The sequence below is a fragment of the Drosophila santomea genome, chromosome 2L, assembly GCF_016746245.2.
Source record: "Drosophila santomea strain STO CAGO 1482 chromosome 2L, Prin_Dsan_1.1, whole genome shotgun sequence".
Lineage (NCBI taxonomy): Eukaryota > Metazoa > Arthropoda > Insecta > Diptera > Drosophilidae > Drosophila > Drosophila santomea.
This window is the reverse complement of record NC_053016.2, coordinates 4,097,672-4,125,061: the sequence shown is the minus strand read 5'-3', so window position 1 is coordinate 4,125,061 and position 27,390 is coordinate 4,097,672. Positions and strand designations below refer to the sequence as shown.

The 27,390-nt window shown below is 41.9% G+C and overlaps 1 protein-coding gene across 1 annotated transcript in view; it reads right to left on the bottom strand.

Annotated features, from left to right (window-relative positions):
• The window catches only part of LOC120444046 (Down syndrome cell adhesion molecule-like protein Dscam2), an 86,571-nt gene that overhangs the window by 12,816 nt on the left and 46,365 nt on the right, over positions 1 to 27,390 (bottom strand). Inside the window, exons 4-7 of the mRNA XM_039623588.2 lie at positions 22,790 to 23,050; positions 22,532 to 22,728; positions 1,591 to 3,780; positions 370 to 876 (exon numbers count right to left, since the gene is read on the bottom strand). Of these exons, the coding sequence (XP_039479522.1) occupies positions 370 to 876; positions 1,591 to 3,780; positions 22,532 to 22,728; positions 22,790 to 23,050 (3,155 nt within the window). The remainder of the gene's footprint in view (positions 1 to 369; positions 877 to 1,590; positions 3,781 to 22,531; positions 22,729 to 22,789; positions 23,051 to 27,390) is intronic.

Sequence of the window (27,390 nt, the reverse complement as noted above, 5' to 3'; positions counted from 1 at the left end):
TTTTGTGCGGAAGTGTACGTATTTGTGTGGACAATGAAAAATCACCGCAAACCAAACGGAGGTGAGTGCCCCAATTCCTTTTGGACAAAAAAAAAAAGGGACCCTAAGGAAACGTCCCAACCGGAAGTATTTCTCACTTTGGTTCTCGATCTTTTAGTTTTCTGTGTTTGACACCTGCACGTGAATAACACTTAAAGTTTTCCATACTATAGGTATTAAATGGGTTTCAGAAAGCCCAGTCCTATCTTGTTCACAAAAAATATTGTTGTGACAATCTTAAGCCCTTTAGTACCGTACTTTATTATACATATATGTATATATCTACATTTCTATGTAACTTGCAGTATTTAGTTGATTTTTGGTACTCACATTCATTTCCGGGCATCGTGTGTGCGCTGAGTCCAGGTATTCCATTGACGCCGACGCCACTGCCTCCGATGCCGCCCACTCCGCCGCCCATGCCGCTGACCACGCTTCCGCCCACACCCACGCCCACCACGCCGCCACCCATGCCAACGCCCACCACCCCACTTCCCGGGTGATAGCTGTATCCATTCTGGGTGGCGTACAGGGCCGTTTTCTGATCCTCCATGCTGAGGGCGAGATCCATCGAGTGCTCCAATGCCTTGTTGTCCAGCCCAGAGGCGGGGTAATAGGGGGGTGGCGCCTGGTTCTGCTGGGCGGCCACAATCGAAGGACGCACCGAGTCCATCTCGTAATCCTTGGCAGCGGCGCTCTTCTTCGATTGATTGCGCTTGCAGCGGCAGAACATGAGGATAAGGCCAGCGAAGAGGGCAAACACCACGCAGGACACGATTATCGCAATGAGAGTGGGCGTGGCCAGGGCACTAGCCTCCGCTATATACGGCCTGCCAACTATGGGGGAAAAAAGAAAAGACGGGATTAGTTTAGCAAGTCAAAAATGGGAAATTAGTGTAATCAGTACACCTCTGTTGATATTTAAAAGCTTTATCGTTAGATTTTAAATATATTACAATTTGATATAATTATAAACACATCTTGTTAATTGTTACATATCGAAAAGTATATTTTTTTCATTATTAAGATTTTCTATCTTGGTATTTCCAGGGAAATTTCTTAATTCCATTCCAGTTTTCGGCTCTGTAGTCAAGGGGCGGGACGAAATGAAGCCATGAAAAATGCATCGCGAGGAGCTGAAGTGGATGGATGAATGGTTGCTTGGTGGAAGGTTGGATGGTTGGATGGCTGGGTTGGATAGATGGTGCGCAGTTTGAAAGATGGGTGGCAAGGAGTGGAGAGACCACTGACGGGATGAGTGATTGATGGTCCGCCGGCAGCCGGTCATTCAAGTGCTGCAATTGCTCGTAATGGCTTTGCATATAATGGAAATCATCAGCATCGGCGGGAGTTTTCAGCCAGCCAGCCAACCATCCAAACAAACAGCCAATACTAGCAATTTTCGTTAAAATACTCTATACATTTGCCACCCACTTCACTCCGGCGCATTCCTCATTTCAAGAATCTCAATGTTTAACTGCGAGTCTTTGTTGTGATTGTGTTTCGTTTTCAAGATTAACTTACTATTGTGAAATGGTTTTGTGTACTTACTTTCCGCGTCCGTGTACTCGCCGCAGTGGTCGTGATTGGTCCTCAGGCACAATTTGACTCGCACAGTGGGACTGTTTTCGTCCTCGAGGGCCAGCGAGTTGAGATCATTGTCATCCTCGTCCTCGCTGATGGTGTGTCCCAGAGCACGTCCTCCTCCAACTCGCCGGGCTCCAATTATTAGTTCGATGATCTTCTCCTTGTGGGTGGGTCCATTGCCGGACAGCTGCAGGTTGTCCATGGTGGTCACCACCTCCCAGGCGGCCATCGGAGAGTCTGCATTCACCATCGTCTCCACAACGGCCACCAGATTCAGGCACGTGGCACCCACATCGATGCCGAGAGTCCGAGTGCTGGGCTCATAGGTAACCTGCAATGGCGGCGGTATCCTGCTGACCTTTGTCGTCACCATGATTTCACTGGAGTACGGAGAGTCACTCTTGGGATTCAGTGCCTTGACCTTAAAGGCATAACTCTGGTGTTGCTCCAGGGCGGTTACCTTGCAGGGAATATCCTGCTGGCAATCGACTTCCACCCACGCTGAATTCGAGTTGGCCAACGTGGCGCAATCGGGTATCAGTTGTTCTTCCCTCGGCATGGCCACACGGCGATAGCTAACAAAGAATTTGGTCTTGCTCAGGCCGCCATCGAAACCGGGATCCCAACTCAGGGATACGTAATTGTGGCCCACAGCGGTGGCTCTCAGGTTTGTTGGTTTCTCCGGGGGTCCTTTCTGCTGCAGTCTAATTGGCGCTCGAATCGTGTCCAAGGTGTTGGCGACCCGGCAGGTGTATTCTCCGTAATCCGAATGAGTCAGCGAGTTAATCTTGAGCACGGACGTGTAGATGTCATTGTTATCGGTGGTGGTGCTAATCTCGTAGTGCCCATCCGAGGACATGGTCAAGGGCGATGGATTGTTGCCAAACTGCCATTGGAATTCGGGTTTGGGATAGGCCTGTACCTTGCACACCACCTCGGCCGTCTCCCTGATATCAAAGGCCACCTTGTTGTATTGATGGAGCACAATGGGCTCATGCTCGATCCTCAGCTGCATGGATGAGTTGGCCGAACTGACTTCGTTCTGGTACAAGCAGGTGTACAAGCCACGATCTCCGGGCACCAACGCATTGCCACTCGGTCTGGCCTTTCCACGGAACTTAAGTTGACTCTGCACCGTGACCATGCCGTTGAGACCCTGATCGGGATTGGTCTGTACCTCGTAGAGATTTTCCTCGGGCAGGATTTCCACTGCGTCCTTCAGCCACTTAACACTGGGTGCTGGCTTTCCCTTGGCACTGCAAGTGACCGTGTAATCCGTATCGCCCACTCGTCGAGTCATATGCTGCTGTAACTTGGCCAAGAACTGGGGTGGCTGGTGGATCTCCAGTACAATGGTGGCCATCATTCCGATGCCCAGTTCGTTCACAGCATGGCAATGGTACTTGCCCTCGTTACCCAAGTGCGCCTTGGGTATCGAGTACTGAGGGCCTTGCGCTAGGATTTTCTGCGTGCTAGAGAACTCTCCATCCATATCCCTGAACCATCTGTACTGCGGCACGGGCCATCCTGGCGGATTGGCGGAGCAGGTCAGGGTAACACCATGGCCCACATGAACCACGGGCTTGTTGGGAGTGATGTATGCCTGTCCTGGTCGGTGGCGTACCAGCAGGGCCACCGTGGAGTTACCCACCCGTTCGCTGCGCTCCATTCCCTGGCTCTGCATTATGTTCACGGCGCGGCAGATGTAGTTACCGGCATGATCGGCACGCACGGAGTTCAGGGTCAGCACATCGCCGTTGTAGCGAAAGTCGGGACTGTTCTCCTTGAGCCATTCTATGGTCACCGGTGCCGGATTGGCTGTGACATTGCAGCGAATGGTCACTGTATCGCCCTCTTCGGCCTCACGTGTCTTGGACTCTATGACTACCATGGGTGGATAGAGGATGTCCAGGATGAGCTCCTGTTCGCCAGTCTTTCCCAGACCGTTGTCCGCAATGCAGGTGTACTTGCCGGCATCTTGAACGCTCACCCGATGGATCGTGTGAACTAATGAGGAGCTGATAAAGCGACCATTGCGATTCCAACGGACATTGGGAACCTTCGGCTTGGCATCCACATTACACTCCAACTTGGCAGTCCGGTCACGTTCCACCCGCAAAGGATTCTCGGGTCCAACCTCGACTCGGGGGTAATCTGGAAAAAAAATGCCGAAGCAAAAACAGAAACAGAAACAGAAAAGTAGGCAAAATTAGTCAAGTCACACAGGCAGAATTGGAATCAAAGCAAACCGCTGGATGAAAATTAATAAACACGCAGCATTTTTGGCATAATCAGGCGGCATAATCCGAAACTTCTAATTGAATTAGTCAGGGAAAACGAGAGCGAAGGAGGCACTGGTGGTTATGATTAGTCTGCTGATTAGACACGAAATTTGTCAATTATTAATTAAACTAATGAAGTGTCTGTAGGTCTTTGGCCGATGCCAAAGACTCCCACAGACTCATTAGCAAAGTTAAAAGAGAGGCCTTACTGAGATAATTTGTTGTTAATGGAAGTGGTAACCTATTTAGAAGGGGTCGTCCTTTCGCTATTTCAATGAACAAAAATGCCAGCTCTTCAGCTTTATTTTATTATATACAACTTCCAATATCTTTACATTATATTACTCCGTTTTAATGTGCTTAAGGATATCCGTGACTCTGAAAAATAAGTTTAGCACAGGAATCTTTTTCACCTGCAGGTAATTTCCTTTCCACTTTCCATTTTCCGCCCCTGCACTTCATCACCGAGTTAGTGGCCAAGTTGAAGTCGCTGACTGCAAGTCATAGTCCAGCATTAGCAACCTCTTATGCACCGCAAATGGCGTGAAATTATGTCTGAGCCACCGCAACCACTTTGTAATTAACTGCCCCCTGGATAAGTGTCGCCAGCTGCCTAATGACTTTGCCCATAAACCCGCACCACTCCGCACTCCGCACTCCGCACTCCGCACCATTGACGGACAGCGAAAGAAGTGGAAATGTGGCGGCAGTCTAGAGAACTTTAGCAGCCGCAATCTTGAGAAACTGGAGCACGGTCTTCGACTGGGAAACCTTTACCCCATCCAGCCATCCCTCCATCCCTCCATCCCCACTTGCGCAATCTCCTCCAGCAAATTATAGTAAATTGCGCGATTCTTTCGTGGCTACCTCTTATGAAAGGTCTAAGAAGCGGGTTCAGGTGTCCCAGCACTCCAACAAATTCTGGCTCTTTTTTGGCGACAAAGAAGTAACTAGATGTATACTTAAAGTATTTGTTAATTAAGCAAAAGGCAAGAGTTGAACTCATTTGCAGCATAATAGTATGGCATTGTAACATATTAAATGTATATATTTTGAAGACAATATTCACTGCTTATAGCATTTTCTGAAAGTGTACCTTTAACCCCAGCTCAAGTCGCAGAATCGTCTTTGCGTGTTTATGTGCGTGTAATTACATTTGATTGTCTGGCTTTTGTTCGCCGACTCGGCGACCATTAAAGCATTGTTTGGTTAGAAATCAAGACCTGCTTCTGTTTCACTTTGTTCTGGCCCGTTTCTGTTCTCTATATAAAGGGTATATACTCGTACAATGTATTAACCGAACTTACTGCGCTGTTTTCATTCAGTTGCCAAGAGCTTGCCACAGTTTTTGTTTGCGTTCTTGCCCGCTAAATGGCTTCAAATTGGCTTAATTGTCACTTTGCGAACATGTTTTCAACATTTGGGCCAGGCCGTTTCTGCACTGCATTCCTGGGATTTTCCGGGCGGGAAAAACCAAGGGGTAGTGACCTGAAAATAGGCCCTTCATTCCCTTGATTACTTTAAAATGGACCCCGGCAAACAGCAGTCGTCGAGTGAAGTGGAGAGGAGTGGAGGGGAGTGAAGTGAAGTTCCTTCAATTATTTCCATAGCCAACGCTTCGTGTTCATAAATAATCAACCAAAATGAACGGCAGGGAAATGAAAGAGAAGGAGCAAACAATTTTATGCGTGTTTTGCATATAAATTTTTTGCTCAACGCCCTTGGACATGGTCCTTAAATTATGTACGCAAATAATTGAATTAGTTTACAGGACCAAAAAAAAAGCGGGGAGATGCGATAAATAAGGAGACCCCTGAAAATCGTGTTAGAAATATTTTTCCAATCAATTGCCAAATTGTTGCCAGGTCTCTGCCTTTTCCCCCATTTCCAAGTACTTAAAAAAAAAGACCCAACCATTCACTTGGAAAATACTATTAGCAAACACAATAGACCCCCAAACAAAAATAGATGGAAAAAAAAGAAAGGAAAAACATCTCTTAAACCGACAACCTAAGTAGACAAAAATTAAAAATGTAGTTTAGATCTGGGACTGTACAGATGTACAATTCATTTGGCCAATGCTGAATAAGGAGACAAATAGGCTAAATTTAATTTGGTATTTTTCACATTCGTCTAACTCAATTTGGCAACTCGGATAAATGCGATGGGGTCTAACGCAATTTATCCAAGGATCTTCCTAAGCAATTAGCCGGGTCTAAACTTGTTTCGTGTGCCTAAAGGATTTGGGAAATTAAGCGACTGAATGAATGAGGACAAGTCAAGCTTAAAATATTATTTCTTAAGAGCTAACAAAGCAGCGCCTAATATTCTTAAAAAAAAGAAATGGGCAATTTGAACAGCCAGAAAACAACTATCAAAAGAGCAATGAAATTAGAGAAAACAGCAGACAGCTAATATTAATTTTAATTTTAATTACCAAAAGGCAATGAAAAAATAAAAGAGAATGTTACGCGCGCGAGCCTCAGATCCATTAAAAATAATCGACAGAGCTTTAACTCCCTCAATGGCCGTTGCTTAACTTGGCCAAATCCAATTTTGATGTGTGGGCTGCGCGGGTGGAATAGCGGGCGGAAAAGCGGTCGGCGGAAAAGCGGGAAAATTGTGGAAGGCACGCGCTGAGCCACAGGCCACAAAAGCCATGGCAGTCAAGGCAGCCCAGGCAAAAGCGATTTGATATGACCAACCAGCGCAAAACCAAACCAAACCAAACCGAACGAACAACTCGTCCTTGTCCCGCCTCCATCTTCATCTCCAGCTCCACCATCGCCCCCTGGATCCATCCTCCAATTTAACCCACCATCCATTCAAGACACGCGAAATTGGCAGGCCAGAAAACATTTGGCCCGAGGTTCAAGATAAATGATAAGGCGACTACGACTTATCCCCAGTTCAGTTTCTCCTCCACCTTCTCTTTTCGGTTTCGCCTCCGGTCCTTCTATTCGGAACTAATGAATGTTAAGTTTAAAAAGATACACGAATTTTGCAGCAGTTTCAAAAAATTTAAGATGAGCTATAGGGAAGGGGCCTCTACAATTCCCAGAGGCCAAGAATTTATGCTTAAATTAAAGTTGTGATGTCAAGCCAAGAAGTCAACTTATATTTTGAATCCACTTATATTTAGGAACCTTTCAAAATAAATTGACAATAATTTATTACCAAATTCATTCGAAATAACCAATAAATAACTTGGAAAACTAACAAATACTAACATGTGTATATAAAATCGATACCAAGTTATGTCTGCCAGACAATGTGTGTGTTCACCTACCCAAAACAATTAACGCTTAACTTTAAGTAGACAAGTGTCTTAAAATGTTATTGACCCATCGAGAGTCGACCGAGCTTCCTCTTCCAATCACAGTCTTATCAACAGGAATCTCTCCTGGATTCTCCTTTATTCTTCGAGCATCCTCCCATCCCTCCCTCCATCCATCCATCCATGCAGTGCATCCCCCGGCTTGCCAGTTGTGTGGCATCTTCAAGTTGATGTTGCCATGATTTTCATCATCTACTAAATGTTTTCCTTGGCCTTTCAAGTTTTTCTTGTTTCCAAACTGCTACATATGGATGTGGATCCACAAACAGCTCCTCGAACTTCTTTCAGCATCTTCTCCAGCTGCTGAAGCTCCACTCCTCCTTCTTCGGAGGAGCCGGTCTCCTGCCACTCGCAACCTAGCCATCTCTACCAGATGGTTGGTTTGCTTGTGTAACTTGTTAGTTTTCTTTAGTGGCCCTACACGGGTTGGTTTCTCCATCAGAGACACACGCAGGCCAAACAGCTGCGGTCAAATTAAAAGCACTGGTCAACAGAATAGCGCAAGATGGTTGCAGTTTAGTTTCTTAATGTTTTCAAATTGTAATTATAAAACAATGAATGACAATCATTCACTCTGTTTAATATTTTAGGTTCTGGATGGCATAGGCATGCATATAGGCGCTTTTGAAACCCTGGCTCTACTTTTTCAGCCGCAACTGTGCCTAGTCAAACACACTCCCGGCACTCGCATAGGAACGCTTGTTCCCTGTCTTGTTTTGCTATTAAGTCAAGAATTTTTATAGCATTTAGTTGGAAAAGCTGCACATACTTCTACCTACTCCGTCCCCTACTTCTGCCCCTCCTGATTTGCCCCGATGATTCCATTCCATCTTCTTTTTCGAGTGGAGTTACGTACGCATAACTCGTGCCTGCTGTCAGCGCATTTGAGCTATGAGCTCTTGTGGTTTCTGGTTCGGCTTTTTATTAGTTTCTTGTTTGCTTTTCGGAGACTTGTGTGTGGAGTGTGAGCAAAGTGACCAGTACTGCTGGCCATTTCTGGCTAACTAGTTACTAAATTGAGCGCATAAACTAAAACAACTGTGGTCCAGGAGATGGCAAGACGGGTGAAAAAAAAAACACAGAAACAAGAATAGCAAATAGCCGTAGCAATGGAAAAATAGCAAAGGAAACTCGTTGGCCACTGCTCATAAATTACAGGAAGACATATTCTACGGAGACAAATAAACAAGATCCCCTTCCCTGTCCCCGTTGTCCATCCATTCCCAGTTGGGAGGACTGTATTTAGCTGTCACATTAGCTTGGTAACAAGAAAATCATTTAATTGCACAGATCTAACCAGTTGGATATTAAGAGATTCAGAGGAAACAGAAGAAGATACTCAGAAGCACATACATGGCGAGGTGCTGAGAAGAATCTCCATGAAGAGTAGTTGGCGATTTCTCTACAAAGTGATAATTGTTTTTGAAGGCAATATCAATAAAATCCACTCTACTTCGTGCTGTATATTCAGGTAAATTTAAATTTAGAAAGACATTCGAGATACCCACACTAAATGCTCATTCAAATCCAAGCTAGATTACAACATTACTAATAAAATCAAAGGTTCTCCACTTGTATCTTTAGATGCATAAATGGATCTAATCCATGCGAACGTGCCCAAAACCGTACCCGCACATAAACCACAATCTCAAAAACTGAAAAACGTGCCTGAAAAAGCAAAAAGCACATAAAAAATACACTCATGAGTTGTCCAAAGTGAAAACACTTTAAAGCGATCACGAAGTGGATCAAAGAGAAGCATACGGCATTCTGAAGATATAAAGATACAAAAATACGTACGTTTTCCGAGCAAAATTTAAGGCTTTGTTGTTTCAGGTTTCTGTGTCATTTTCAATGGAAAAATCTCCAGAGTTCCTGGTTTTCCTCTTGCCTACCGTTGAAATGTGCAAAAAGCTTTTGAAAAAAGCAATAAGAGAGCAAGACCAACTGATAAAAGGACAAATGTTTATTGTACTAAAAATTTTATTGGCCGCACACATGCAGATACCAGAGACAGATACAGATACGACAGCCTAAGATACTTGTATATATATGTATATATACTATAAATCTGACAATGGCTGGCCATAAAATGAAATCAAATTGTGCCGACCAAAGCAAATGTTTGGTCAAAAACACACAGTATCCGAAGAAAATTGTTGGGAAAAATCAAGCAAAAGATTTAATAAATGTTGCATGGTCTTATGAACTCCTCGATTTCCCCGAAGCGAAAAACATATTGATAAACTACAGAGCCGACAAACAGAAACTGCTGCAAATGAACGTGTAAACAAACAGATGTATCTGTGCATCGACTGTACAAAATACAAATGAGCAAACACAACATAATTGGAGAGCAACGCATTCCCATCTGTCCAGTTTATTTTTATGGCACACAATTTGCGGCAAATCAATGAAAAGTTCTTCTAATTTTATGGGCCTCCACATGTTTTTCGGCGTAAACAATTTCGGATCTTCACCTCTGAGAAAAACAGACGCAATCAAAGCTGCCCCAAATTAATTTAAAAGGAACAAAAAGTTCCTGCTCCGCTATTTAAACATCACAAATTTTTGTAAATTGTCTGGTTGGAATTTTAATGGTAAACAACAAAAACCAACAACAACAAAAAAAAGGGAGCTGTGCAAATGGAAAATAGGAAAATCCCGGAGAAGGAGGCTGCTTTAAATAGGCAGTAAAATTATTGACAAAGTTTTCCAGGCGCACACATGGAGATCTGGATAGAAAAAACGGGAAAGGGAATAGCAGAGCCCGCAAACGATGTCATTAGTGTTGGGAAAATTGCTGAGGCAAAAAAGGAGGCAAATACGAGTAGCCGGTCCAAAAAGTAACAGTTCGAGTCGTGGGCCAAAAACTTTTGCTTTTATTTATTTACTTGACGCGCAACAAAACTCAGACGTACAAAAAAAAAATAGGTTCTGAAACGAGGGCGAAAAAAAGTAGGTAAACAAAAGTTCTGGATAGGCTGGCGAAAAATTTAGAAGCTCCAGGGAGTTCTATTTGAGTGTAGGGAAAGTTGAAATACCCTTGTGGGGCAGAAATCTATTTAAAATACTGCAGGCCCAAATTAAAAGGCAACGTTACTTTGTTTAATTATTTAACAGAAAAGAATGTTAAACTAGAAATTAAAAACGTAATAACTTTGATAAAATAAGCATATGTTAAAGTTAGTAAGTTTGACTTTGCCAACTGGCATTTATCCCTTAGGGTATTCAATTATATGGGTCAAGCGATTTGCAAAGCTCGACTGAATAAAAAAAAATGAGAGCACACGTAAAGCAAATTCTTGAATGGCGTAATTTTCCAGCAGAAGGAAAAAGCGATGATGAAGATAATGATCACGATGCCAATGATGATGGAACAGTTGAGCAATTGCAGCAGGCTGCTTTGTTTAACTTTCGAGTGAAAATGTTTCGGCGAACATGAAAAGACTGCGGGAAATTGTATTCGAGAATTAGGCGCAAGACTTTGCGAAAAATAAAGCAAATAAGGGAGGGGAAAATAAGGCAACAAGAAAAGCAAAAGTTTTTCAACAAATCCTGCTGTGGGCGAAAAGGAAGATAAAAATTAAGGGGAACCCCATCGAGTCATAACCTTGCACCATAATAAACTCAATATCACCCATCACCCTTCCTTAATTTTTGCTAATGCATTGTCCTGTCTTTTGACCTAAATAATTAAATTCATTGAAGGGCCACAAAAAGACAAGACAAGGAGCGCAGAAAAAGCAAAAGGAACATGAACAAGAACAAGAAAACTCCAAGGAAATGGGAAACTAAACTTTGCTTTTAATTTCGCCCCTGCATTTTATTTCGTTTCCTTTAATTTTATGTTAAATTAATTTGCCGCTGCAACTCCTTGGCTTCATGCAATAGAAAGGCAAAAAAAAACACCAGATGCCCAGACAGAATTTCATTGCCTTTGTAAATATTTAGTTAATTTGACAAGATTTCTGCTTCTTTTGTCAGTCCGGCAAATTGCATTAGGGCGGAAATGGAAATCTGCAGTGCGTATCTGTATCTGTCAGTGACACATTTACTTTAATTTCCTCAAAAGGTGTCTGAAAAGGCAATGGAAATGTGGGCGTATGATGGAAAACTTTTCGTCTGGCAGGAAGTTTAGTTTGGGTCTGCAGATATGAGATACAAGGGGTTACTGTCTCGCTGCCATGGCAATCCTGAATGGGAATGGATTTTGTTTCACCAGATAGCCAGCGTAGATATACATAAATAGGGCTTGGACTACGGGCTGAAACAAAGAACAGATTATGGCTTAATTGAGGCACGTGGGCTATGCTGATATGGCAAGTAAGTGTGCCTATTGTGTACGGATTTCGTTTTCAGTACAGATATAAGATTAGCATTGAGAAAATAATTGTTCTTAGGCAAATTTGAAAGCTGTTCAATAAGTCTTCAACATGAATAGATACTTGCATTAATTTGTAATTTTTAATCCCCGAATAGGGAACCTATTTTTCCAATGATTTTTCTTATTTTCCCATTCGATTTTCTGGTTTTCAGTCAGTCATGATTGCAACACCAGCTGCTTTTGTTGCCGTTTCAGTTGCATAACTTGGGGCGCTTCATCATCGGTGTGTGTGGCAAGAATTTAACCCTCTGGGGACAAAACGCCGGCTACAAAAACTACTGAACGTACTGAATCCACTGCTATTTCAGTTGTGAGCCTCAGTGTTGCTGTTGCTCTTCCCTCTCTTGTCGATGTTGTTCTGTTTTTGTTATCAGAGGCCAGCGGGCAAAGTCGGAACCAAAGTCGCCACCGTTTCAGCCTTTTGGTTTTGGCCCCCGGGTCACATCAGCTGCCATTTCCCCTCCATAAAGGGGTGGCTCTATAGTTGTGCAGCTCTTCTCTGCTCTATTTGCTGGTGCAAGTCAAGTAGAAGCTGCACTAAATGTAAACAAAGCCCCGGTCCCTTGAAAGTCTTCTATTTCTCCCACGGCTGCAGCGACAGCAGGCGAAATGTAAATAAAATTTTTAAATTTACCCAGCGGCTGCCACGTGTGCGTGCAGTAAAGTAATAATATTATAGGTAGATAGGAATAAAAGGATATTCAAGAATTTGAAAAACATCCATAAACATGTGATAATACCTTTTAAATTTCTTAACTTAAAAATTAGAAACATTAAGCTCAGTAGGCTCTTAAATAGCTAAAAATGCGTATATGTATTTATTATATCAGAAATTTCTTGGGTTTGCCTTCCGTTGTTTGCTTTTTTCTCCCAGTGCACAGCCTTCGCATTTTTCCAGCAATTTCTTTCGTTCAATTCTGTTTCAGCTTCGGTTGAGTTGAACTCCGGTTCAGTTGCGTTTACTACTGCTGGCAGAAGCATCTGCATCTGCCGCATTTGCTGCAGGAAATGTATCTACATATGTAAACGTGCAATATTCAAGATTGTTGTTCATATTGCTGCCAGTTGTTGTTGCCCACTGTTGTTGCTTTTGTTGTTGTTGTACTGCTGGTTGTTTGCCATTTTAGCTTCTGTAAGTTGTTCCATTTGTTCAGCACTTTGCGTAGTTTTCTTGCTGTGCGTTTGCTATCCTTTTTATACCCGTTACTCGTAGAGTAAAAGGGTATACTAGATTCGTTGAAAAGTATGTAACAGGCAGAAGGAAGCGTTTCCGACCATATAAAGTATATATATTCTTGATCAGGATCAATAGCCGAGTCGATTTGGCCATGTCCGTCTGTCCGTCCGTCTGTCCGTCTGTCCGTCTGTCCGTCTGTCCGTCTGTCCGTCCGTATGAACGTCGAGATCTCAGGAACTACAAAAGCTAGAAAGTTGAGATTAAGCATACAGACTCCAGGGACATAGACGCAGCGCAAGTTTGTCGAATCATGCTGCCACGCCCACTCTAACGCCCACAAACCGCCCAAATCTGCCACGCCCACACTTTTGAAAAATGTTTTGATATTTTTTCATTTTTGTATTAGTCTTGTAAATTTCTATCGATTTGCAAAAAAACTTTTTGCCACGCCCACTCTAACGCCCACAAACCGCCCAAATCTGCCACGCCCACACTTTTGAAAAATGTTTTGATATTTTTTCATTTTTGTATTGGTCTTGTAAATTTCTATTGATTTGCCAAAAAACTTTTTGCCACGCCCACTCTAACGCCCTCAAACCGCCCAAAGCTGCTACGCCCACACTTTTGAAAAATGTTTTGATATTTTTCATTTTTGTATTAGTCTTGTAAATTTCTATCTATTTGCCAAAAAACTTTTTGCCACGCCCACTCTTACGCCCACAAACCGCCAAAAACTGTCAGTGTTAAAGACTCTCCTTTGCACTTCCACTAGCTGAGTAACGGGTATCAGATAGTCGGGGAACTCGACTATAGCGTTCTCTTTTTATTCCATTTGCGCTTTTTTTCTTTTTTTTTTTTTGTTCTTTTGGCCTTTGCCGCCCTGCAACCTCGATAGTTTTGCAGTTCGTTCTGCCACATTTGCTGGCTTTATTTGCCTGCAGATTTTTCATACTTTCGTTTACTGCCTTGGCTCTATTTCCCCCCACAAGAAATTCCTTATATGCGAAACACACGCGACCGCAGAAGTAAGGACCTCCAGCCAGTTGGCTGTCAATTGTTATGCACTCTACTAACTTTGGCGGGGTATTATCCTTCGAGTTACCACACATGATAATGATGATTTATGGCTCCTCTAACTTGGGGGATCCACCAAAGGAACTTGAAGGAAAATAAATTTATGGAAGTCATTTTCCCGCAGTTCGATTGGGGAACTAAGAAATTGGCATCAAAAGCCGTAGGGCTTTATAAATATTTAAAGAAATCCTTACATGTATTAATTATCTTGCATTTAAGTTTTTACATACACTACTCCTATTATATGCAAAAGTTCCAGTGGGAGAGTATTAAAACTTTGCCATAAATTCCCTAAAATTGGACTGCAACATGCCCCAAGCAACATGTGTGCCCCAAAAACTTTAGTACTCCAATGTTACGCCACATTCTGCAGCTTCGCCTGCCTCATCGAAAATTCCTTGTTTGCAACTCTTTTACTGGCACAATAAATTTATATGTGTGTTTCGATATGGCTGTAAATATTTAGAATTTTGCAGTCTTCAGCGTACATTGCACCAGAAATTTAATTTAAGTTTTGATTTCTGACCGCCGGGATGTAAGGCATTTTCCTGTTTGACCTAATTAGCTTGATATGTAGAGATTGTGGAAAGCCAAATAAATAAAAAAAAACTTTAAATTAGCTAAAAAAATATTTGAGGAACAAGGTCTGACGGCAAATGTGCAACAAATTTAATTAAAATACAATTCAAAACAACACCAAAACCAATCATATTTCTGGTCAAATTTACAATTCAATTTACACGAATAGTAAACAAATCCCGAGGCCAGTTTTAGCCAAAGAGCGCGATGCAATTAATGGAAATCATGTTTTGCGGAAAGTAAAAACAATGGAAGTACCGAACAATAAAATCGCTATAGTTTTCAATTTATAAACGGATATATATCCCTAATTCCTTTCGGTTTTCGGCTGCCATTTTTGCCCAAAAACTTTGGATAGTTTAGGTGGCTTAAACCGGATCTTTTTTATTTTATTCAATCTATAGGTATGGCGGTGAACTTATTTTGTAGAACATGCCCGACGGAATGGACTTTTTAAAATTGTCACTAAGGATTGTACACGTCCTAATAAAAATCCTCACATGGTTTGGTTGTTTAAACAAGTAAATTCACCTAGTATTTATTTCAGAGATATTTGGCTGCCTTTAAAACTTTGGCCACAAATGCCACAACAAGCTAGTAAGTCTAATGATGTGCAAGTCCAACATTTTTTGAAAGAGTTCACAAATGAGATGTGCATAATGAGGCTCACTTCTCTGACCCATGAGCGAGAAATGAAATGAGGAAAATGTCCTTAATTTTTTTTTTGGGTGTACAATTGGTAAGCTGATCATCAGTTGCACTCGGTTTGTGGGTCCCAGTGCTCAATTCATTAGTTAGTCAGTGGAAAAATATTTGGACTGCAGCTGCAGCTGGAAAAGTGCAGAAATATCAGGCATTTCTATTCCGCTTCGCCCCATGACTTCACCATCATTCTGTCGAGCTGCTCTTGTGCGTTGGCAAAAGTCAAATTTGGCACGAAAATTTTGTAAATAAAATTTTTGGTGCGGCTTGTGCAAATTTGCACACATTGCGCAAATTGCATTGCATTCTCCTCTCGAAAACGAGATGGGAGAAGGCAAAAGTGGTTCGGTTGGGAAAAGTGGGAGTCACATGAAGAAAATACACAGGCTAATATAAAGTTTAAATATATTAAATATGCAAATCCGGACTTAATGAAAAAATGAAAATATATTAAAATATGCCAGCCCCCTTTTTATATGAAAGAATTCGACCTAACCAAAACTAAATTTTGCTCTCTGTGTACCTGCCTGCACTGCAAGAGTCAAACAAATGTGCGAAATTAGCATTTTGACATTTCAATTTTGAATATTATTGACATGTTTACGTACGTACATACATGTATGTGTATTTTTGGGAGTATATGTAGTGTTTTTCGAATGTGGGTGGGTGGGTGCTTGGTGATTTCATAGCTCCGTAGTTGTGCGAGTCCCTCAACCGGTTTTATTGAATCGCAAAATTTACTTTAATTAGCAGCAAATATTAATGATCATTGTCAATCCGGTTGCCAACGGGTTTGTGGGCGTGGCAGTTGGCGTTTGTTTTCCAGTCCATCCAAAACAATGCCGAATCATTGTCCATCCTTTGGAGCCCCTGAAAAGCCCCCTCTTAACCCTAGAAACTGCGACAAGCGACGCGTGCTGTTTGCTCTGTTGACATCATACACATATCCTCATCATCATCGTTATCATCCTCATCATCCTCATCATCGTCATCATCGCCATATGTATGGCAACAATAGGACCTGATATGGAGAGGGGGGGGATATATGCGTATATCGCCATCATCATGACTAACAATGCAAAGTTTGTTTTGGTCGTTTGGCATATCATCGAACTGAGAACTGAGGAACTGAAGAGAGCACAGAAATAAAACAGAAGCCCGCAGCGAAATTGAAATGTTTTCCCCACTCCAAAAACGGGGGCTTTATGCGTTTTCTATTTGTTCAGTTGTCGCTAACGCTATCGGTTATATACGATGTTTCCATGGGGGAGTTTCTTTCTCTATTGTGTTTTAATAAGACAGGTTTCCCTTATGCAATTTAATTTATCAATAGCTAAAGTCTTGCATTTATTCTGTTCAATTCCAATTTATGACTTTGCCCATTTTAAAATATGCATTATGTTAGAGGGTGGGAGTGATTTTTGCCCGAAGGAATGTTGTCTTGGCTTTTACATAAGTCTCTAATTTTAATCGCCTCAAATGTCAAACAAAGAAAACATTTCAACCGCATGTCTGCAACCTTATCAAACTTCAATTCAGCCCTTGCTCAACCCAAAATCTTGGCCCCCAAAAGACCGAATTCGAAACCTATCCTAACCCGGAATCCGGCATCCGAAACCCAAAAACCGAAAACCGAAAGTGACCTCAACACGCAAAATCGAGAGGAATGGTAATGAAGCGTCAAAATGTGAGGCGGCATTTTTGGTTTCCCCTTCGAGAGGGAAATACTCTTTTCTGGATGGTTAAGGATACATATTTGCGGAAAATTTCCACACACACACACATGTCCTTAGAAAGTTTCCTTTTATTTATTTTTTTTTTTTGTTTTTTGTGTTTGAGGGGCAGAGCAATGTACGATTATTTGTGGGAGGAAGCCTTTTTGTTTCTGCTCATCGAGAGGGGGTGGCAAAAAAAGAATGTCTGACTTAATGTGGCCAAATGTGTAGCCCAACAATAAATGAAAATTGTGTGCAATTGTCGTGCCTTTCATGGCAGCCTTTTGTCTCGAAGTCCCTCGAAGTATCCCTCGAATTTCCTCAACTTGGGAATGTCACTCAGCTTTTCTTTTGCACCCCCCTTTGCCCCCTGATTGCTCGCTTTTTTTTTCGTTATTATTGTTGAGCCAGTTCCAGTGGCATTTTGAGTTGCCTGCGTGTCTCGCAATGCGCTCGTTATCCTTTTTATTTGAAGTTTGCTTAATGCCAAGTAAATAGTACCCGACATCCACATGTCCTCTTGTCTTCCTTTTGGTTTGCACGCCACCTCCTTCCTGCCCTCTTCATCCATTGTTTCATCTTTCGTTCTGGCCGCAAATGGCAGATGTTATCCTGTGGCTGCTTTTTCCCCCAGCTTTCCCTCTTTTCATGGCTTGTTGCGGACCGAAGAGCGACCTTTCCGCCCCTCAGCTCCCGTTTATTGACGTTAAGTTGGCTGTTACCTATGACCCCATGGACTCCCAGACCTCCTGCGCCCAGACTCTCCACACTCTAGAACCCAGAACCCAGACTCCAGACTTATCTGGCGCATTATCGTCATCATCTTCAATTTAATGCGTCGACGATGCCACTCGACAATCTCTTTTTGTCTTTGCGGCACTTCCTGCCAAAGAACATGTTTGCGTTTATTTTCTGTGTGCATGTTTTTTTTCTTCTTTTTTTTTTGTTTTTTTTTTCCCGGTTCGTACTCTAATGTAATGCCACTTTATATGCCGCAGTTGATGCCTTTAGAGGCTTTTGTGTTTACGCCATGTTAAGCCTCGAATCCTTGAATGCCACAGCCGCAACATCCTCGACCATTTCTATTTCTACACTTGGATAAAAAGCATGTGCAAGTACTATATGAAAGCACAACAGTTTCTGCAGATATTGTGTCAACTTAGATATATGTAAAGTTGACCAGAGAACTTTAATGGGTTCTTTGAATTTGGAAACATTATTTGTTTCAGTGCGTGGCAGCTTCTTTCCGGCGTTGCATGTGTATTGGCATTTGCTTGGTTGATTTTCATGTTGTCCCGCCTATTTGCCTGTGACAATCTACCAATCTGCTCACCACCACCCTCCTCCCCCCTGATTTTTCCCTCCATTTTCCGCCCAGCCCCACCCACTGCGGGTGTTAAGGCCCAAACACAGAGCAAGGTCGTTTCCCGTTTTTCCATATGCCGCATTTACATTTAACATTTCCATTCCCATTTGAGGACGTGCTTCGGTTCGGTTCGCTTTGGCTTTGGTTTGGGTTTGGGCTCGCTTCGGTTTTCCTCCCGGCTTTTCCTTTGGCTTTTTTATGCATGATCTCATCGCTGACTGGCAGGTCATGTGACAGGCCTACTTCTCTTTGAACCCGACAGTCTCCTCCCCAACTTTTCCCCCATTTTCTCTCCATTTCGTTTTTCCGCTCTTCTCGGGGGGGGCAAGACAAAAGTTAATTGCCTGGCATTAAACTATGGAAAACGATGGACCCCTGGGAAAGGAGTTGAAAAAATTGAGTTTCCTGTGGTTGCAAGCCCTGCAGCAAGTATCTCTTAATAATTATTTTTAAAGAGAATCACCATTAAGGCGAGTCAAGTTGCTTTAAATGGTTTACGAACTGTTTCTGTGGCCAAATGGGAAGTAGTAAATTAAATGAAATTATAAACTTGAATAAGCTTTTTAAATTACAGGAATTAAATATTAAGTATAACATTGAGTAATTTCTGAGATATTTGAATTTATAGAATACAATCTCAAAGTACTTCTAACTGACTAAATACGTCTAAAATAGAAATCCGTTGGTGAGCACTGCTAATAGGCTTTTTTCAGACCATTTCTCTCCATCTGTAAAAGTAACCTGTGAATTCCCTCCTATTTCCTCATTTAAGTATTTTTTTTTTACAGCAGGCGCTAAGCCGCCAACAAACTTAAGCGGTTTTCGAGCTGAGGACAAAGATTTGACAGCAAAAAAAAAAAAGAGAGAAGAGAATGTATAGACCGTGCAAGATTTGGCACTGCCTTGTCAGCTTAGAATCAAAAACAAAAGCCCCTTTCCATATATCCCTGCAGAGCAGCTGTCTGTTGCTTGCCTACTTTTTGCAGGTGGAAAATGGGAAACTCATCCACCATTCCCCGTTTCCACGCTCCTCAGATCCGATTGGCTTCATCAGAGGTATAAAAGGTAAGGTAAGGTAAGGTAAGGTAAAGAACGACCCTTCAGGCCAAAGGCAATACATTAGAGCCTGGCCAGATTAAACTTGACTTTGGCGCTTCCATTTTATCCAGAGGCAATCTGAGAAATTTGAAATTATTGCCATCGTTGATTTTTCGTGGCAATTTTGTTGTTTTGCGGTTATTAGCGCGACAATTTCCACTGCTTTTGCCTGCGATTTATTGCCGGCCATTTGGGAATGAGTTATTACGCCAGATTAGGCCAAGAACGTGGCTCATTTTCTGATTAATTTGTAGGTGTCAATGGGCCGAAGAGCGACTGCCAGAGCCGGGAAAAGTGAATTTTTATTGCCCCACGTAAATCACTTTGAAAAAGGATAACAGCGAAGATTGTCTCTCGGTGTTTCTCACTTCTCCTCTCCTTATTTCAATTAAATTGCTTTTGATTTAATTTCAAAGCTCAAACTGTTGGCTAAACAAACAAAACCGGAGAGGGTTCAACTGCCTGTTTGGGTTTCAGTATATTGCACAGAGAAAAACCAAAAACCAGTTGATTCATTTTTCATTTGTATAATCAACGTGAGCTTTGATTTGCTTATAAATAATATTAATAATATTATTGAAAAGTTTATGCATATCATAGCATATCTAAAACTTTGATTGTGATGACCATTTTTTCTGACAAAAGCCCAGCTTTTCTCAGTATACACCTTATTTCTCAGTAGCCTAAGTCCTTTTTTCTCTCCATTCACTCCCTGTGGATTTCTTGCCCGCAGCAACCGCAAAATGCCTGAAGCTGGCAAAAGGAAAAGAGGACAGGACACTGGCAGGACATCATTTCCCTGTTTGATCTACTCGGGACCCGGCTCTGCTTGCTTAAAAACGCATTACTGAAGGACAAGTGGGGGAAAATGGCAAAGGAAACCCCAGTGAAAACCGGAGGTGACCGCAAGTGGAAATCCTTAGCCACAATCAGAGTTCACATATCCTTTACGGTCTCGATTTGTTTGTTCTGCCTGCTAACCTTTTTTTTTGCTGATTTTTCCAGCACTTTTTGCGGTTCCTGTTGACGTTCCGAAATTTATTAAAACTCCATCCAACAAAACTAAACACAAGCAATTAATAAACATTTACAAATACAAAGCCGTCGAAATTTATTTTGCGGTTTCATGGTTTTCCTCCACTGACTTTTTCTAACATTTTCGCAATTAAACCCTTTTGAGTAAACAAACACTTTAGATAAACATAATGAATTTGATGATGCCTGTATCTATATAGGCATTCATTTAATGTGGCTTATGCAAATGTGGGTGGCTGTGGGCGTGCCCAGAGGCCGACTAATTAAACCGTAGGCGACCTACATAATTCACACAAATTCTTACACGTGTATTCAATTTTTAGTTTTGTGCCCCTTTATTGGATGGAATCCATTTTAAGTGGGCGTGGTCGTTCCAAGAGGCGGTTAATTAGCGGTGCGTCCAGATGTGGTACATATGTAAAAGTACATATATGTACATATCTATCTGTTTATGATGCGTTCGTGTAGTTTTAACAGAGTCAGGTGGGCATTACTCATACGACGTGTGTGACGACGTTGGCGATTGGCTTTAATGCATTTCCCGCCGCTGTTGTTGTTTACCCTACATATTTATTGGCTCACTGTGGTTGTGGAAATATGAGCCGTGGTTTGCTTTTATTTGTTTGGAATGCGGTTTTATAGAGCAGCTCATTCCTTATTCCTAATATGGAAAATTAGAGCTTGTTCCACAGCAAGAATAAAATGTTGGACTACAAGCTGCTTAGCTCCGTTTATGCATTATACATTTTAATTTTAACAATTTATTTAAATCTCTTTCTGCAAACTGTTGTGCAATTCCCACCAAACTCTCTCTATATTTCTCCCTCTCTTTCCCGGCAATTAGCACAGTCTTCTGACCACTTGCATTTTGTCCTCTTTCCACTACTAATACTAATGCGAACACTAACACTAGCTCTGATTCTACAGCCATTACAGTGGCCTATGCATGTGTGCGTTGTTTTTGAATTAATTACACAGTTGATAGCCATGGCGATAGGTAATAGTAGGGCTATAAAGCCAATGCTACAGTGAAAAACATTCTTGGCACATTAGTTGCAAATATATGCATTTCTACGCTTTAAGGAATTTTGTACCAGCTCAAAGTAAATGGTAAGGATCTTTAGGAGTTCTCAACAACATAAATTTTATACATACTTCTCAAAGTGATTCTAACATCTTTTTTCGCTCTGTGCACAGGTGTAGTGTAGGCCCAAACAGTCGATTGCCTTGCCACGGCGACCGAGGCAATATTTCACTTTATTTGCCTTTTGATTAGCCCTAATAGCCAGCGTTAACAGCTAGCAGGTCACACACACGCGCACGCACACCGGCGCAGTTTCACTAATACACCGCCACTTGTTGCAACAACAACAACACCAACAGCAACGACAACAAAAACAACAATTAAACAACAACTGCGACGAGTGGCACATAAATTTGTATTCTAATTACTTGCGTTCAGTCAGCAGCAGGTCGTCGGTTCAGGTCAGCATTTGTAATTTATGTGCCTGGGTTTTGTTGGCTTTTTAAAAAAGATATATGCGATTATGCGATTGCCGGTCGTGCTGCTCGTTGCTGTTTACTGCTGGTGTATTGCTGGTATGTGTTTCGTGGTGTGGCTGGTTGCATCTAAATACTTTAAACGAAATGTGTCATGTGCATTTGCGATGGGAAATGCGAAAAACACAGGGTTAAACGCCGAGGACTGGCTGTTCATTGTCTCCTTCCTACATTATGCTAATTTCCAGATATTCAGATGGTGTTGTAATTGCCGCATAGCATGCAAATTAAGAGAAGGTCGACTTGTCGGATGGATGACTCCGCGTGGAAAAGCACTACAAAATACCAAAAGACTCCCCCAATTGGCTCTAATTAGCAATGGTCAAGACTCGCCATTTATGGAAATTATTTTCCATGTCAGACTGTTGGAAATTATTAATGATGCTCAAGTGGTTTGGGTGTGAGTAATTGCAAAGATTACCAGGGGGATTGCAAGTGGGCGCATCGTATCTCTATGCTTATATTTCATTGAGGGTTGTATTAATGGCACTCTAAATGGACTCCCTTGTTTATTCCACATTGGATTGCCGAAGATGCTAATGCTCTGAGTATGCCGCAAATATGAAATATATATTTAAGATCTTTCTACTCACAGTTTACATTCAATGTGGCCGTGGCCTCCAATCGTTTGCTCTCGTTCATGGCGCGATTTCGGACCACACACTTGTACTTGGCACCGTCATCCTCCCTGCGAGGAATTATGGATAGTGTGGCATTGGTGGGCTGATCCTTGGTGCCGCCCTTTAGCACCGTCGCTGGCAGTGGAGCATTGGAACCCTCGCGATACCAACTACATAAATGGTTAAAATGTGAGTAAACTTCAACTAGGTTTAGATATATTCCAAACTTACGTTATGGTGGGGTCGGGGGAACCACCGATGCTGCTGCATGTGAGCTCCATGGGCTTATCCTCGGTGGCCACGGCAATGTTTCCGGGCGAGATCACGGGTGGATGTGGTGGTGTGAGCACCGTGAGGTTGTGGAACTCCTGATGGACGTCCGCGCCCGTTCCCTTGGCCTTGATGCGGCACTCGAAGCGTCCATTATCGCGGTTGTAGGACACGTTCTTGATCTGCAGATCGTAAATGCCACGCTCCGGTTGAAAGTCGAGTCTGGAAAGTAGAAGGGAAATAACATAAGTAAGTAAGCTATGCATTTAAGTACTTTAAAATATAAATTAAAGCAATGCTTGCGCTGCGTATTGCGGGTAATTTTCGGAGAACCGGAAGAGGAAACAAGCTTCAAAGGTTAAATGTCAAAATCCAGTCAATCAATTTCCATTTGCCTCGAAATCAATTTATTTTTATTTGAAAACTTGCAGGCGACTTCTGTGCGCCATGCCCGACTCCCGACTCCTCAGTGGTCGTCACTAATTGTGCTAATATTGGATTTTCCCACTCTTGTCCTTGATTTGCTTCCTGTTTTCTGCCCGCAGGTGGCCAAACTTTAAGCGCTCGTAATATAAATAAATACGAAATGGTAATATTTGACGAGGAAGGAGAGAGTCACGACAAGGAGTTTTCAGGGGGCGAAGCGACGATGGACCAATATAAATAAAATCAACGTTTGAATAAATGTTTGCATATTTTTCCTAGACAATTTTCAATAAGAACCTGGCTCTCAGACACTGGCAACTCAAGTGAAAGGTAAACAGGGAAAGAAGGAAAGTAATTTTCACACAGTCTTTGGAATTTTACCAATGTTTACCTTATTGTTATTTTTATGTGCCGGACTATTAAGCTCTGAGGGCTCTTATGGCGTAATTGCTTTGCAGCCTCGTAAACCAAATTAATTGCAAAAAAATTTATAATTGGAAAATCAATTTTTTCTTTGTATTATTATTCAATATGCAGAATGAAATAAGCAAGAGTTCATTGTTTCTTGTTCAAATATACAAATAGAGAAGCAGTAAATTTAATTTATTTTCTCATAGTTTGCATGTGACCAGAACTATGAGTTCTTTTAGTGTTTAGTTATTTGTTTTTAAATTGTAGTGAGCTTCCGTTTTAATTAAATTTAAAGTGTTTTTATCACATTCTGTAGTAATGAATAATTAATTCGGAATTTGCAGTGCCCCGCAATCTTAAAGCCCAACAAGTTTTAAGTTCACTACGAAATATATAGAAAATTCGCTTCCTTTTATCTATCGAAAGCAAAAAGGACAAGTTTGTCAATTTTCTTCCCTTGGCTTCTGTCCGACATTCATGCCCCTCCTTCATTTATCTTGCCTTCATTTTGCCAATGTCTTAATATTTCAAGGCCACTTCAATGTCCTCCATTTACGATTTTTTTTTTTTTTTTTTTTTTTTGGTAGGGTGCTGCCATTTTTCACAATTTTTCAATAGGATGACGATGATTATTTGGTCGTCATCGTCGTTGTCCTGGACAACTACTGAAAATTGATGCCGCCCGAATGCGCTTCGCTGGATTCTCGGCTTTTCCTCGCTGGCCAGTCAGCAGTTTATTAGATTGGCAAACAAGATGCCCCTCCCTCCGCCCCTCTACCCATTGCCAGCCCACAGATAAAATTTTCATTTTCCATTCGCAGAGACTTTGAGTTTTCCGAGTTCGTTTGTGAAGCTGCAAGTGGACTTTTGACTGACACTAAAATTGGTTCTCATCTCGAGGATTTTCAGCGAGGTGGGTGGCACTTTTCCATCAGATATTCTGAGACATCTTAGCTTTGTGCACTTTTGGTCTAGACAATTTTGCGATTCTAATTGGCCTGGCTTAGGGCTCACACTGATTAGCTCGGTCGCCAGTTCGTTTTATTTACTCACTCATTTCACTCTTGTGCTAATTGCTGCCAAAAACCGCAGTGCCATGGGAAAAAAAGGAAAATAAAACACGCGTTTGTGTGAAAATTTAATTTGCCAAGCAGCAAACCGCAGCAGGACGAAAAAAAAATACTGAAACTGCCCAGGTCTCATGGTCTTGAAATCCCTAAACTGAACGCGCAGACAGGCCAAAAAATTTTGGGTAAAGAAGAAAAACAGTGGCAAACGAAATCCAGCAGGCAACGTAAAATGCACTCAAAGAAATGCAAAGCTACTTTTTATTAAATAATGTAATATATTTAAGTATATGTATTATGAAATGTATATATATGTAACTCAGTTACATATAAAGCTTTATGATAAATTAACGCAATATAGGCATTACCTCTGAAATCGAATTTTACACTTGCTAGGAAGTAAATAAATATTAGTATTTATGACTTTAGCTTTTAAATAGGCTTTGTCTGGGACAGTTCCTAGTTCCATATAGTTATTCTAACTACATTTTAGTAAATATACTCTGTTTTTTTGACTCTGCAGCAGACGGCGAATTGACTAAACTCTCCACAGACATGCCCGCTAACCTCCTTTTGCCGCCCAAAACCGCGTGTCCTTGTCTAGTTGATTTTTTTTTTTATTACTACGAGCATTTTTCTATTTGCAGCTGATTCCCCTGCCTTGCCCACTTTCTGCACAGTTTTTGGGGCCAAGTCTCTGGCGATTTGCTCATTTGCAGCTGGGATAGATAGAATTCTCAGGACACGTGCTCGGTGGAAATAAAAAAAGTGCAAATTATAAAAACTGCTGGCAAAGCGCAGTCATCGTCATCGTCATTGCCGTCGCTCTGGGGAATCCCCACAATTTTCCACCTCCTATCGGCAAATGAAAAGCGCTTTAAACGAGCCGCGCAAAATGAGGAAGGGGGAAAGGACGCGTGTCCTTGAGCGTTACAAAAAAATGGACTCCAGAGGGATAAGCAAAAGGCCCCCGGCTGCCTTATTCTTGTTGCAATTTTCAAGTTTATCCCCAATAGTCTCCTGGCTTTATTTATATCATCCCTCCCTCCCTCCTGCATTGCAATTTGTGATTTGTTGTTGCTACCACAGTGCTGCCCTCGATTCGCGTTGTTTGTTGCTCCCTCTGGGCAGAAAGTAAACTTTTTTTTTTCAATTTTTGTACTAGGACAGAGGACATCCTTAAACGGCCGCCAATTATTCGCCTAAACGGAAGGCGCATAAATGTAGAGATATAAAACTGAGGCTCAAATGTTTCATTCAGTTAAATTGTACTTGGATCACCAGCTGAAAATTCCGTGAAATGGCAAACCACATGATCAGATTTTAGCTACTGAAAATGGATATTCCAACATATTTTCTTCCAAGTATGCAATCGTATACGTTCCCCGGAAATAATTCCTTTCCATGTACAATTTGGCATTCGAGGGAATCGTTTTCCCTCGGTCTCCTGCCATCTAAATGCCGCTCTCATTGTTTCTCAATCTCTGTGAGAAGAGCATTCCCCTGATGTCTCGTTAAATTAAATGTTCAGCGAAATATTAGCCCAGAGCTTTTCTTTTTCCCTTCGACCTGTCGCGACATTTTGGCCCAGAGAAAAAATCTGTAATTCCCTTTATTTCTTTTTTTTTCTTTCTTTTTTTTTGTGTGTGTTGTTTGGCATTGCCAGCAAATTTGCAGTAATTTCACTTTTGCACAGATAGGAATTTCCAGGGGGTTTTTTCGGGTTGGGTACTATCTTCGCCTTCATTATGTGGCCAGTTTCGTTTTAGCCTCCTTGAGCCGTGTTCTCGTGTCGTGGCTGCTGTTTCTCGTCCTGTTATTTGTCCTTGTTGGCTGCTTGTTTTCGGCTCCTTGTTAGCTTTCGGCACAAATTGCAGTAAAAATATATTTTACAATTCGCCTGTGCCCGCAGCGCGATTTCTTTGGCCCCTCAACGCCTCTATACGCCGCTTTTCTATTTGTTGATTTGCTTTTATTATGCCCACACTCATGCCAATGCGTACAGATAGAAAATTTGGCAGTCAACTTGTATGTTAGAATTTCACAGAACTTTTTAGAAAACATTCTAAGCCACATATACAATTTTCTTTGAAGTTACACAAAATATAATGAAATGAATTTTTGTTTATTCTTTCCATAGCTATTTTCCCCAGTGCAGCCATAAAATGTATATGGCGTTATACTAACGCTGGCATGTGGCCATTTTATTTGGCAAGCTGCATGCAGAATGAAACGGAACGGAATGAAACGGAAACGCAACGACACGGAATGGAACGGACGGAGGGTTGCATTTCTCGCAAAGAAGAGGAAGAAGATGGAGGTCCGTGTGGCACAGTTGGCACTTAAAATTTATGCGTTTCCACATAAAGAAACCAAACCGAACATTAAAAAGCAGGCGGCCAACGGGAAACGGAAGTCGCTGGCACCAGGCAAATAAAAATACAATTGAAATCTGGGGATACAAGGGGGGGCAATGAAAATGAAACATAAACACAAACACAAACACAAACACCAGGAGGCGGTAGGCCATGTGTGTATCTGCAAGTCTTAACGTGCAACACGCGGCTTTGACATTAAGGATTAAGGCAGGACATGGGCAATAGTGATGCCCTCAGGGATCGAGATTAATAGTAGAAATATGCTTTGATGAGAAACCTG